This window comes from Hyaena hyaena, unplaced genomic scaffold (genome assembly GCF_003009895.1).
Source record: "Hyaena hyaena isolate Hyena2069 unplaced genomic scaffold, ASM300989v1 scaffold_44, whole genome shotgun sequence".
Classification (NCBI taxonomy): domain Eukaryota; kingdom Metazoa; phylum Chordata; class Mammalia; order Carnivora; family Hyaenidae; genus Hyaena; species Hyaena hyaena.
The window spans coordinates 5,030,402-5,044,128 of record NW_024080676.1 but is presented as its reverse complement, the minus strand read 5'-3'; the positions used below and the strand labels follow the sequence as shown (position 1 = coordinate 5,044,128).

Below are 13,727 nucleotides of genomic sequence, written 5' to 3'. Positions count from 1 at the left end.
CTTTACTCTTGCTCTGCATCCTCAGGAATCAACCCAGTTGCTGTTTTTAAAAGTTAATCACTGATGGGGGCTTGGTACCGACATTGCACACTTTACTACATAGAATCTAATTCTCAAGACCTCTGCAGGGTAGGGGCAGGTTTTTTTGTTTTGTTTTGTTTTTTGTTTTAAACCAGACAGACTCGGGTTGCCCAAACTGGGAAGTGCCAGAGCTGAGTGGGATTTGTATCTCAGTCTTTCTGATTCCAAATCACTTTCCACTGTACGTCTCTTGCCCTGAGCTTCAAGAGTACCCACGTCCTGAGACCAGTTATTGTCACACCTGCTGGGTTACCTTGGGCAAGTCAACTCCTGCCAGGGCTTCCCTTTTTCTGCAACAAGTAGAGTAATACTTCCCCAGCTGAGCTCATGTGCAACATTCAGCTGCTATGCTAACCCCTTTTACATGCACGATCTTATATAGCCCTGAGAGAAAGGAATGGTTATTATCCCCAAATTGCAGATCAGATTGGGCAGGGAGGTAGCTGTCCAAGGTGCCCTAGACTGTAAGGGGCAGGTCAAGGAACTTAAACCCAGGCCTGCTTAATTTAAGCCCAGAGGTGGAGTGCCTTACCAGTGTACTAGCCAGTCTCCCGAGCCCTAACTTTTTGTCCCCTTCCTGAAGCCAGATTCTTTTCTGAGCCCAGATCTTCTCATCCAGACATTGCCTGTGAGAAGAGCCCAGGTGCTAAGCCCCAAGCCTCAGTATCATCCAGATGCCCAATTTGAGTTGAAGATTGAAACCTTTTATACTCTCTCCTCTAGCCTTTGTCCTAAACAAGAATCTGTTTACCTTTCTTTTTAGCCAGAGTAATTTTTTTTAAATCCATCCCTGGTTTACTGCCACTAGTCAAGTATCACTAAATAAGGTTAAGTTAAACATTTCTAGAGAAAACAACCTTTTTGATTAATGTGCTATGTGTTTCTAATTATCTTAATTGAAGCTTTTTGCCTCCTATCTCCCACTCAAAACTTCAACTAAGCCTTTCCCCTAAGCCACCACTAATCTAATACCTATGTTTGCCAAGTATTGTTAGGGCCTCTCTCAAAGCAGAGAAGGCCTTGAAAACTGAATTGCCTCAGGGTGCCTGGGTGGCCCAGTCAGTTAAGTGGCCCAGTTCCACTCAGGTTTCTGAGTTAAAGCTCCACATCTGGCTCTCTGCTGTCACCACAGAGCCTGCTTCAGATCCTCTGTCCCCTTCTCTCTTTGTTCCTACCCGCCCCCCAAAATAAACAAAGTTAAATTGCCTCTAGGAAGGTTCCTGATATCTAGGCAGGAAACTTAAGACGTACATAGCAGTGAAGTATCAGTTTATACACAGCCACACTGTTTTATTCAACTTTATTGCAAGAACAAAATATTATTTTTAACAATAAAAGAAGAGTGCCTACAGGCAAGAGAATGGCCAGGTCTCAGGCCTAGTCTCCTTCCTTAATGTTTCAGACTTAGGTTAGCTAGAAGTCTCCTAGAATGTAACATTTATCCACTAGGTGTCATTATTTACCAATTCTGGCAAGCCACTGGGCTGATTCTGTGCTCTCTCTGGTTAAGATCAAGGCTAGAGATAAGAATATGAGGTGATCAAAATGGATTTAGGAAAGGGCACTGTGTCTGGAATGCAGATGGGGTGGGGAGGGGCTTCCAAAGGCTAGTGACGCTTTTCAGATCAGGTTTCCTAACCTCCCACTTTCCCTGGAAGGAGTCAGAACTTGGGTTCTTAGGAATAGCCCTGGCTCTGCGCCGCATATGCTGGGCTCAGGTGTGTACCCCCGAGTCTCAGTGGTCTTCCCATCCATAAAATACATGACCTAACTTGTGCCTGGTTGCCCTCCTGTTCTTCCCCTCTGGCTCCTGGCCACATGTCCTGGGGCACAGGACAGCACTTGCTCCTTCCCAGACTGGAGGTCTCTAGAGAGCCAGAGTTTAGGACACAAATGCCAGCAGTCAAAGGACTATGAGAACAGGAGGTGGGCGTGCACGGCAGAGCCTGGCGAGAGGCTACCTGGAAGGCCGAAGTGGGGGAACAGGCCCATGTGCCTCTTCAGCTCCGGGTACAGGGTGGGAAGCTGAGATGGGCTCGGGCCAGGCACGCCCCCTCCTCTCTCTCAGAGCCAGCCATTACTGGTGAAATCAGTACGCAGCGCCTCCTCGTCCGCGGGGCTCAGTTCCTGCAAGGGGGCGCGGCAGGGACCTCCGTAGTAGCCGAACCAGTCCATGGTCTTCTTCAGCCCGGGGATCCCAAAGCGCCGGGTCACCTGTGAGGCAGGGCCTGTTAGGAGAAACTGGGGAACCCCTGCACACGCACGTCTGGGATCCAGATGTGTGTCACTCCCAGAAAGTTAGGGTTCCCCCCTCCCCCCCTTGTAAAATAACTTTACCAAATCTGTGACACCAGGGTAGATTGGAAATTCAGATTGAGAGACCAGAAGGCAGGTCAGCAGTAGAGAACATGATGCCAGAAACTCAGATGAAGGAAGGAAGTCACCTCCTTTAGTTTTAGGAGGAAGATCCACCCGATTGGGGAGAAAAGTGGTCGTCAAGCTGGGATGCGAGAGGATAGCAGTGCTGTGGGTCTGGGCACTAGACCACCACAGCTCTGCAGCCCAGTTCCCAGGATACAGTTCCCAGGCCTGGGGTGCCCAGGCAGTCGGGAAGGGGAAAGGTCTGTGAGAACCTTAGGCATAGTCCAGACTTTGGCCCTGCAGCAGGGACCCTCACCCACCCATAGTGCCTCGCCAACCGCAACTCTGAAAAACGCATCAGTCGCCTTGAGAAGTTTCGCTGTGTAACCTTGTATTACGAACTTACTATATCTGAGCAAGTTCTGTCTAAAAAGAAATGAGGGGCTGAATGACATGATCTCTCAAGTGTTATCCATTGTCGTGAGGGACCTAAAGCTATTGTCATAACTTAAAATCATGCATGGGGTCTTAAAGAAAATGAAGTATCAAGTTTCTTTGCTTTTGGCATAGCAACTGGTTATTTCCTACTGATCAGAAGTGTTAGAAGAATCTTTGACTACCCCAAAACTAAGAATGTAATCATTACTTAATAAAGTTTTGTTTGGAGGGAAGATAAAACCTTAGAAGGATGGGCTTCATGAAGGGTAAAATAATCAAAGGGGTGGCGTGGGGGGAAGAAGTTGAGAGCCACTGATGAGTGACTGACTGGTAACTATTTACCACTAGATGCCAGAGAATTTTTTATTGGAATGAGGGACAAGCCACCCTCCTCCTAAGCCTGGCCTCAGCCATGATGTTCTAATAACCCGGGCTTTTCACCCACAACCTGAGTGGGGTGGGGAAGAGCTAGGGGAGAGGATAGAAACAAGAAGGACCTAGAGCAAAGCGTTCTTCCGCCACAGGTGTGCAAGATCTCGGAGTTGCCCCCTCCTCAGATCCACAGAAAGAATGGAAAGCTTTGGTGGTAAAGAGCATGGAAAGTCCTAAATATAGCCAGGGCAAGAGGCCGGCTGGGAGGGAAGGTGGAGGAAGGACATTGTGTTCGAGCAGGGCAATAGGGTGACATCAAGCTGCTCCTGGGGTGGCTGAGCCCACAGCCCAGGCACCAGAAAGGGGTTCCAGGCATTCCTGAGCATGTGCCCGGAGCTGGCACAGGAAGAGGCACAGAGTGAAGAGTAAGGCAGGAAGGCGTGCAGAGAGCTAGGAGGGCAGCACGCACCCTCTCTTCCCAAGGGTCAGCCCACTGCTTCATCAGCGAAATGAGGGAGATGACAACACCGACCCCATGTCACGAGAATCACACGAGCAAAATACCACTCTAAGACCAGGTCCCAGGAGACGTAAAGTTACCCCTTTTCCTGTTCTGGTAGAATGCAGCTTCTGGGCCCGTCTCTCCTGCCGGTGGGTGGGCATGGAGAGCAGAGGTCCCACCCCAGTGGCATGTCCAGCACATACAGGACAGTATGTGCCCTGACGGGGCTGAGCCGAGAGGCCCTTGCTTCTGCAGTTCTTCCGTCCTACAAATAGAGTATCCCACCCCAGGAGGACCTTCGCATCCAGGAGACTCGTGCTTGCCTTCTCAGCTGTCCTTTCTCTTAATCTGAGTTAATCTGCCCCTTGGAGGTAAAGCTCTAAGCTCTGAGGGAGATCTAGAGCCCACCCACCACTTTACCCAAACAGAACATTACCTGCTTAGCCTGGGACTACCAGCTCAGATGCAAAAGTTAAGGGGATGCCAGAAAAATCGGTCATCAAGGTAAGTAATATTTAGTGACCTTTTTTTTAATAATCAAAATCAAAGCAAAAAATCCATAAATGAACAAAGTGTCAATGTTTTAAATAAAGACCGATCCAACAGACCATATATATATATATGCTATATATATATATAACCTGCTATATATAACCTGAGGCAAAAGTAAGCATGTGCCCCTCTACACGGGTTGTGCAGTTTTTATTGGTTCATTTTTTTTTTTCTAGAAGTAGATGCAGAAAAACAAAGTTTTGATGCGGTTGTTCCCATTCAAGCCAGGAAAGCAAAATTACCATAAATTATGTTTTTGATATAGATAAAATACTTAAAACTAGAAGAATGCTGTTTTAATATACCTACTTTTTAATTTTTCAATGGTTTTTTTCAGCTGGTTCAATGTTCTATTTGGTGGGGGGTTACCATTTAGAAAAATATTTAGAGGGCTGGTTCTGAGCTTACAACTCTTGATATCAGGGTTGGAGAAAAGGAAGGAAGGAAGGAAGGAAAAGAAAGAAAAGAAAAGAAAGAAAGAAAAAGAAAGAAAGAAAGAAAGAAAGAAAGAAAGAAAGAAAGAAAGAAAGAAAGAAAGAAAGAAAAACTTAGAGTTTCCACTTTCAGGCAGAGGAAACAAATGTACTTTGCCTTATTCCTCCCAACAGATATAACTAAAAAACCCTTGGACATTATATAAAAACAAACATTAGACTCCAAAAGGAAGAGAGAAAGAAGATGAACTAGGGACCTCAGGATCCAAGGAACACAGCAGTGATTTCCCTGGCCTCCACTTGAAGCTGAAACAATCAGAGACGCGGAAATGCATTCAGTGGGTACAGATAATAAAAGGCCCCCCAAAAGCCTGTTCACTTAAGCCAAGGACCAGGAAGGAGCACAGCAAGATGGAAAACTTTAGGTAATCACCACTCTCCTCCAGCCAAGCACCCCAAAAAACTGTGGCCCTACCCCTACCCAGGCCAGCAAAGGTTGAATTAGGAGCCAGAGCTTCTCCCCCTACCCATTCTACCCCCTCCACAATGGATGGTCTCAGCAAAGGCCCAGGGAGGAAAGTCAGAACTTTTCACACCTCTGCCCACACTTAAGGACCACCCCCCCATATTTGTAATGCCAGTGGAGGCCACGTGGGAAGCAGTAAGGAAGCATTCCTACCCCTTCCGGTCAGTGAGGGGTCAGTGAAGGCCAACAGCAGAGATGTAGTTTTAAAAACTCTCCCCCCAAAAGAAATCTCCAGGTCCAGATGGCCTCAGTGAAGAATTCTAAAAAATGTTTAAAGAAGATTTAACACCAGTTCTACAAAGTATCTTCCAGAAAATAAGAGGAGGGAATACTTCCCAGTCAACTGATGAAGCTGTTATTACCCTGATACCAAAATCAGACAAAGGTAGTACCAAAAAAAAAGGGGGGGGGGGAGGGGACTACATACCAATATCTCCTATGAATAGACAGAAAAATCTTCAACTAAGAATTAGCAAGTGTAACTCAATAATATATGAACAAGTTACACACCATGACTACATGGGGTTTATTCCAGGAATGCAAGTCTGGTTCAATAACAGAAAATTATCCATGTAACTTACCATATCAGCAGGTTAAAGAGGAGAAGCAATCACATGATCATATCAATCAATGAAGAAAAAGCATCTGACAAAATACCTCTGCAATACCACACAGACTTGATTACTGTAGGTGTATAATAAATCTTTAAAAATTTTTTTTATGTTTATCTTAGAGAGAGAGCACACACAAGTGAGAGAGGGGCAGAGAGAGGGAGACACAGAATCTGAAGCAGGCTCCAGGCTCTGAGCTGTCAGCACAGAGCCCAATGTGGGGCTAAAACTCACAAAGTGTGAGATCATGACCTGAGCAGAAGTCAGATGCCCAACTGACTAAGCCACCTGGGCATCCCATGTAGGTATATAATAAATCTTAAAATCAGGGGTGCCCAGGTGGCTCAGTTGGTTAAGCATCTGACTTCAGCTCATATCATAATCTCATGGTTCGTGGGTTAAAGCCTCACATCAAGCTCTGTGCTGATAGCTCAGAGCCTGCTTCCTATCCTGAGTCTCCCTTTCTCTCTCTGCCCTTCCCCTGCTCACACTCTGACTCTCTTTCTCTCTCTCAAAAGTAAACATAAAATAACAGATTTTTTTTAAATCTTAAAATCAGAATGGGACTAATTCTTCCCATTTTATTACTTTCCCAAAACTGTTTTAGCTAGTTTAATTCCTTTGCCTTTCCATATAAACTTTAGAATAATTTTGTATGGTTTTGCAGAGGGATAGACACATAGATAATAGAAGCGACCGAGAACCCAGAAAGAGACCCACACAAATATGCCCAACTGAATTCTGACAAAGGTGCAGAAGTAATTCAGTGGAAGAAAGATGATCTTTTCAATGAATGGTATTGGAGCAAGTGGATATCCAGAAGCGAAAAAAAAAAAAAAATAGAATAAAATAAAATAAAATAAACCTCCACCTAAGTCTCACACTTCATACAAAAATTAACTCAAAATGGGTCATGGACCTATAAAACTAAAACTTTTAGAAAAAATAAAGGAGAAAAGCTTCACCATCTAGTGCTAGGAAAAGTGTTGACATTGAAAACATAAATACAAATAAAAATATTGATAGGCTGGATTTCATCAAAATTAAAAACTTTTGTTCTGCAAAAAACCTGTTAAGAGAATGACAAGGAGTGCATGGGTGCTCAGGTAGTTAAGTGTCTCTGACTCTTGATTTTGGTTCAGGTCATGATCTCATGGTTCGTGAGTTTGAGCCCTACGTCAGGCTCTGTGTTGACAATGCACGGCCTGCTTGGGATCCTCTGTCTCTCTCTCTAAATATAAATATAAATATTAATATAAATAAACTTAAAAAAAAGAATGAGAAGATAAGCTACTAACTCAGAGAAAATATTTGCAAACCACATACCTCACAGAGGACTGGTATCTTAAAGGTACAAAGAACTTCCAAAACTCAACAGTTAAAAAAAAATCCAATCATAAAATAGGCAAGAGACATAAACAGACATTTAATTTAAGAAGACATAGGGGCACCTGGGTGGCTCAGTCGGTTAAGTGTCCAACTCCAGGTCAGGTCATGATCTCACAGTTTGTGAGTTCGAGCGCCACGTCAGGCTCTATGCTGACAGCTCAGAGCCTGGAGCCTGCTTCAGATTTTGTCTCCTCTCTATGCCTCTCCTCTGCTTGTGCTCTGTCTCTCTCTCTCTCAAAAATAAATAAACATTGAGAAAACATTTTTAAAGAAGATATACAGATGGCAAGGTGGGACAAAAATAAGATATAGAGATGGCAAATAAATACATGAAAAGATGTTCAATAGCATTAGCTATCAGAGAAATGCAAATTAAAAACACAATGAAACAATGAAATGTTACAACACACCTATCAGGATGGCTAAAATAAACAGTAGTCACAATGCCTAAAGCTGGTAAGGATGCAGAGAAAATGAGTCAGTCGTATATTTACATTGATATTAATGTAAAGTGGCATTGTCACTCTGAAAAACAGTTTGGAGGTTTCTTAAAACACTAAACATGCAATCATCATATGACCTATCAATTGTGCATTTATCCCAGAAAAATTGAAAATTTATGGTCATGCAAAAGCTTGTACATGAATGTTCATAGCAGCTTTTAATAGCCCCAAACTGGTACACCTGGGAGGCTTAGACGGTTTAGTGTCTGACTTTGGCTCAGGTCATCATCTCACAGTTGTGATTCGAGCCCCACGTTGGACTCTGTGCTGACGACTCAGAGCCTGGAGCCTGCTTCAGATTCCGTGTTTCTCTCTCTGCCCTTCCCTCGTTTGCACTCTGCCACTCTCTCAAAAATAAATAAACATTGGGGCGCCTGGGTGGCTCAGTCAGTTAAGTGTCCAACTTCGGCTCAGGTCATGATCTCGCGGTTCGTGGGTTCGAGCCCCGTGTCGGGCTCTGTGCTGAATGCTCAGAGCCTGGAGCCTGTTTCAGATCGTGCCTCCCTCTCTCTCTTACCCTCCCCTGCTCATGCTGTCTCTCTCTCTCTCAGAAATAAATAAAACATTAATTTAAAAAAAAGATTCAGTGTCTGGTTCTCTCTCTGCCCCTCCCCTAGTCATGCTCTGTCTCTCCCACTCTCAAAAATAATAAACATTAAAAAATTTTTAAATAAAAAAATAAACATTAAAAAATAATTTAAAAAAATAATTGCCCCAAACTAGAAACAATCTAGCTGTCCTTCAACAAGCGTCCTTATGGTTACATAAGCTGTGGTGTGGCCATACCATGAAACACTATTCATCAATAAAAAGGAATGGGTTATTGCCACATGCAACAGCTTTTGGGCTATTGCCACATACAACAGCTTTGAGTCTGCAGAGAAAAATGCTGCAGGAAACAAAGCCAATTTCAAATGGTTATATACTCTGGGACGCCTGGGTAGCTCAGTCAGTTAAGCATCCAACTTCAGCTCAGCTCATGATCTCGTGGTTTATGGGTTTGAGCTGACAGCTTAGAGGCTGCTTGGTATTCTGTCTCCCTCTCTCTGCCCCTCCCCCATTATGCTCTCTCTCAAAAATAAACATTTTTTTAAAAAGGTTATATACTCTGATTCCATTCACATAGCAGTCTTGAACTGACAAAATTATAAAAAATGGTGAATGTGTTTGTGGTTGCCAGGAGTTAAGGACAGGGTAGAGGGAGGAGGTGAGTAGATGTAGCCATAAAAACATAACATGAGGGATGCTTCTAGTGATAAAAATATTCTGTATCTTGACTATATCAGTGTCAAAATCCTGGTTGTGATATTGTACGTTAATTTTCTAAGATGTTCCCATTGAGGGAAACTACAGACCAGGTACATGGACTCTCTCTGTATTATTTCTTACAACTTTATCCGAATCTACAGTTATCTCAAAATTAAAATTTTAATTTAAAATATACATATAAGTATGTCTATAGGAACACACGTTTTCCCTGCCTCAGACTCCAGTAGGGCTCTGCACAGCACTGCCTGGCACCTGACTGGCACTCCATCTTGGCCCTTCTCCTTGACTTGCCCAATATGGAATTGGGGTACAGCATCTGAGTGCAGAATAGATATAATTTTTTTAATGTTTTATTTATTTCTGAGAGAAAGAGAGACAGACAGCATGAGCAAGGGAGGGTCAGAGAGAAAGGGAAACACAGAATCCGAAACAGGCTCCAGGCTCTGAGCTAGCTGTCAGCACAGAGCCCGACGCAGGGCTTGAACCCACGAACTGCCCACGAACTGCGAGATCATGACCCGAGCTGAAGTCGGACGCCCAACCAACTCAGCCACCCAGGTGCCCCCAGAACAGATTTTTGAAATAATGTTTATGTATTTATTTGGAGAAACAGAGAAAGAGAGTGAGAACATGAGCAAGTGTAAGCAGGGGAGGGCCAGAGAAAGAGAGGGAGAGAGAGAATCCCAAGCAGTCCCTGTGCTGTCAGCACAGGGCTTGATGTGGGGCTTAAACTCACAAAGCATGAGATCATGACCTGAGCTGAAATCAAGAATCGGATGCTTAACTGAGTGAGCCCCCCAGGTGCCCCAGAATAGATTATTTGAAGACAAAACTCTCCTGGGAAATCCAGGCTCTGGACACCTTCAGCCTTCCAACTCCTTTACTCCCAATCATTCTGTTTTCCAGGATCGAGCCCCTTATAAAGCTGATGGGAAGGCCCATGGTTCACTCTTTCTAGGCAGTGCGTCTCTAAGCAAGGTCCCAGGATTACTTATGTCACCACAATCAGCCAAGATGTTTGTCTCAAGGCTTATTCCTGGGCCTAGAGGATTAGAATTTTAACTAGCTCCCTAGATGAATTCCAATGCAACCAACAGGGCTCAACTTTGTCTGATTTTCTGGAGAGGCACAAGGAGTTCCCACACTGGGCTGTTCTCTGAAAGGACATTCTAAAAGGGAAGAGGCTGAGTGGAGACCCCTATGCCTGCCTTGGCTCCTGCTCCAGTGAGGACACAGACACCCCCGCATGCCTGGGGGCCACTGGCTGGGAACTCACCGCAGTGTTTGGCTCGATGAGGCGGTGCTGCAGCTTCTGGGCATCTTCCCATTGCCCCGTGAGGCAGAGTCGCTCCAGCTGGCACACCTGGGCCCCCAGGACATTGGCCAGGGCGCACACGCCCCCCACAGCTCCTGCCCCAGAGTTAGATGCAGAACGTCAGCCAGAGCCTCTTCTCATAGACAATTTCTGACCCTTATTTTGCGGGGAGAGGATGTGGATTTCTGTGCTACTGGCTGGCCATGTCGAAGGCATGCTTGGTGAATCCACAGAGTACAGAGTTCCAGAGAGAAAAGCTGCCAGCATATTTGAAGTAGAATCCCACAGGCTGAAGGTCAGGGAACAGCACCTGAAAGCTAACTTGAGGACAGTTCCTTCCCTGCACACACACTCCCTCTCAACACATCTCCCAGAGTAAAGTCCCACCTGCCACTTGACACCTCCATGATCCTCTAATAGCCCCCTGACTCATCAGTACGGGAAGGGGGTGGAGTGGATGGGAAGCCTTTGCCCTTCTGAAATCTTATTCCCCCCAGTGAATTCAGCCTGGGACAGCGCTGGGGGTGGGGGCCAATGGAAAGAGCTCTGGACACAGTCAGGAAACTGGGCATTTCCTCCCTTTGGTTGCATGAACTTGCACAAGTCAAAGACCTCCCCCAGTCTTCTTTGTTCTCATCTGGGCAATGAAAACAGGCTGGCCGTGATCTCAGGAGGCCCTGCCACTCTTCCAGCCTGTGACATGATTCTAAGTCTAGTTACAAGTGATCCTAAGCACAATGGCCTCAAGACTGGAGAGTGGGAAATTTGGAATGAGCTTCTATAGCTGCCATTTACTGATTCCCACTCTGTGCCAGGCACTAGGCAGACACAGAGCCAGTGCTCTCAAATTCTCACGACACCTCCCTGCTTTACAGGGTAGAAGAAGTTCAGGCCCAGAGAGGTTGAATATCTTGCCAGGTGGTACTCCATAAATGGCAGAGCTGAGATTCCAACTCACATCCCCTGGCCTCCAGAGCCTGTGTTCTTTCCAGCTACCCCCCTCAGGAACGAGGTTTCCATGGGTCCCCTCTTCTGCCCTTTCACTTTAGAGATAGTGACATGGCAGAGGAGAGACGTGCAAGGTCCTAGACAATAAGCCAAAGTCTGCGGAGAAAAGAGAAAAGGCACCGGCATTGCCCCCTGCAGCACCAGAAAAGTAACTCAGATCTGTACTTCCTGGGGCTTCAGCCAAAGGGAGCAGATGCTTCCTCTCCTCCCCTTTGAGGGCTTGAAACCAACTAGAACCCAAGCACCTTGACCCACAACAGACCAGTGCAGTTGATTCAATGGTGACATTCCCAGGATCCTGAACTGGAACAGAATGAGGCACCTGAAGGTACCTGGCCCAACCCTACAGGTCTGACGATTCCTTCCCGCCTAGCACGCAGGTGAGAGGAAAACAGACTCCCAGACCAGAGGAAAAGGCCCTAAGGCCTGTGTCCTCCGAGAATGATTTACTGTGAGATGAGAGGAGCGAAATTTGTTACCTAAGCACTGAGCTCAGGGCCTAGAACAAACTGCAGGCATCCCTGCTACAGACCAAGGATGGTGCAGAGCCACCCTCTCCTGCCCAAGAAGGTCACTTGTGAGCCCCCAGTATTCAGACAAGTAAGCAGTGAGCCAGACTTCTGAGGTTTCCGAGCAGATAAGCTGGCAAAGGACCCAGACTCAGCCTGCATGGTCTCTCCTGGCACACCCAGAGTGGTGGGGGGTGGGAGGGGCATGGGTCCCAGGTGTACCACCCATGACAGTGTGAGAGCAGTGGGAGGCCTACCCACGGCATAGCTGGCCAGCAGGAAGCCAGCCGATCCAGCCAACACCTGGAAATCCTGCCTCCTGGTCTTGTGAACAATCAGCCCCATCCTGGTCACCTGCAACGGCAAACCCGGGTGAGAGCTGCTCCCAGAGCCTCAACACCGACCGAATTGGGCACTGAGCGAGGGTAGGAGAAGGAGAGCCCAGCCCCCAGAGAGCCGCCCCAGACCTCGGCCAAGGCCCCAGAGAACCCACACGGTGGAAAGAACGCAAACAGGAGCCCAGGACTGAAGTGGGCCCCAGAGCTGTCCCGAAGTTGCTAGCACAGGAGAAGAGGAAGGAGCCCCAGCCAGGAGCTGCTGCCACTCACATCACCACCACTGTCCTTGATGCCCACGATGTTTGGGTGCTGGGAGAGAGTGACCACCGCATCCACAGGCAGGTCCAGGCCCGTGTTGGCTGGGACACTGTAGAGCACCACAGGAATCGGGGAGAGGTCAGCGACCTGCGAGAGGCAGAGAAGAGGTGGGAGGTAGAGGGCAGCTGCCCCAGGCCAGCAGAACCCCCCACCCCACCCCACCCCACCAGCTCCGGGCCTGCATCACTACGAGGCCACCTGGACAGGCCTAGCTCCTAGATGAGAAGTCACAGTGCCATGTGCCCTACTTACAAGCAATTAATGAGTAATATCTCATGGGTGCTTTCTATGCACCAAGCTCAGTTCTCAGTGCTCTATATTTTGATGGAACTTAGCCCTCACAACAACCCTGTGAGGAAGACACCATCATTCTGCCCATCTGAGAGGGGAGGAAACAGCGACAGAGTGGCAGGGCCAGATGATGGCATCCCTCCCCATTCCCACAGTTGCCATTCATGGGAAGTAGGCTCACCCCTTGGCCCCTAGCTTCTCTGTCTCCTCTCCTCATCCAGCCTCCCCTTGGTCACAGGCCCCAAACCCATGCCCACCCCTCACCACCCTACCTTGGTGTAGTGGTGAATGAGGGCAGCGCTGTTCATGCGGCCACGGTAATAGCAAGGGGTCACCACGATGGCGGCATCAGCCCCAACCTGGGCCATGCTCACGGTCATCTCCACCGTGGCCTGAGTGGCTGCAGAGGGAAAGAGGGAGTCTTCCCTACAGGCCATGGAGGGTGAGAGCAGGAGGCAGAAGGGCGGGACTAGCCCTGGGGCAAGCAAGGGGGGCAGGAGGGAAGGAACCAGTAGACTGAACCAGCCCCAGGGCCAAGGAGCCTGGCTCCCCACCCCAGGCACCCCCAAGCACCCATGGGGCCCAGAGCATTGTGGCCTCACACTCGCAGCCAGAGCCAGCTAGCAGCAATTTGTCCTTGGGCATCGCCTGGCGGACGCGGCTCACCACCTCCAGCCTCTCGCTGCTGGTCAGGAAGGGGAACTCGCCATTGGAGCCCTGGACCACGAAGCCTGATGAACAACAAGGGCGTTGGTGTTACACCCACCCAGGACCCTACCTCCCCAGCACCATAGCTTTGTGTGCACTTCCTTCCCATCTCTGTCTTGAAGCAGGCAGAATGTTTTTCCCAGGTGCACTGGCAGTGTCCACACCATTTTTCTTTGTGTTAATGAAATGTTTTAGAAACATT

The 13,727-nt window shown here is 47.4% G+C and overlaps 1 protein-coding gene across 1 annotated transcript in view; it reads right to left on the bottom strand.

Moving 5' to 3' along the window:
- Positions 1-1,364: 1,364 nt before the first annotated feature.
- The window catches only part of HOGA1 (4-hydroxy-2-oxoglutarate aldolase 1), a 21,867-nt gene continuing 9,504 nt past the window's right edge, over positions 1,365-13,727 (bottom strand). The window contains exons 2-7 of the mRNA XM_039230279.1: positions 13,420-13,548; positions 13,090-13,217; positions 12,479-12,613; positions 12,128-12,224; positions 10,315-10,448; positions 1,365-2,295 (exon numbers count right to left, since the gene is read on the bottom strand). Coding sequence (XP_039086210.1) covers positions 2,146-2,295; positions 10,315-10,448; positions 12,128-12,224; positions 12,479-12,613; positions 13,090-13,217; positions 13,420-13,548 — 773 coding nt within the window. The 3' untranslated portion in view covers positions 1,365-2,145. The remainder of the gene's footprint in view (positions 2,296-10,314; positions 10,449-12,127; positions 12,225-12,478; positions 12,614-13,089; positions 13,218-13,419; positions 13,549-13,727) is intronic.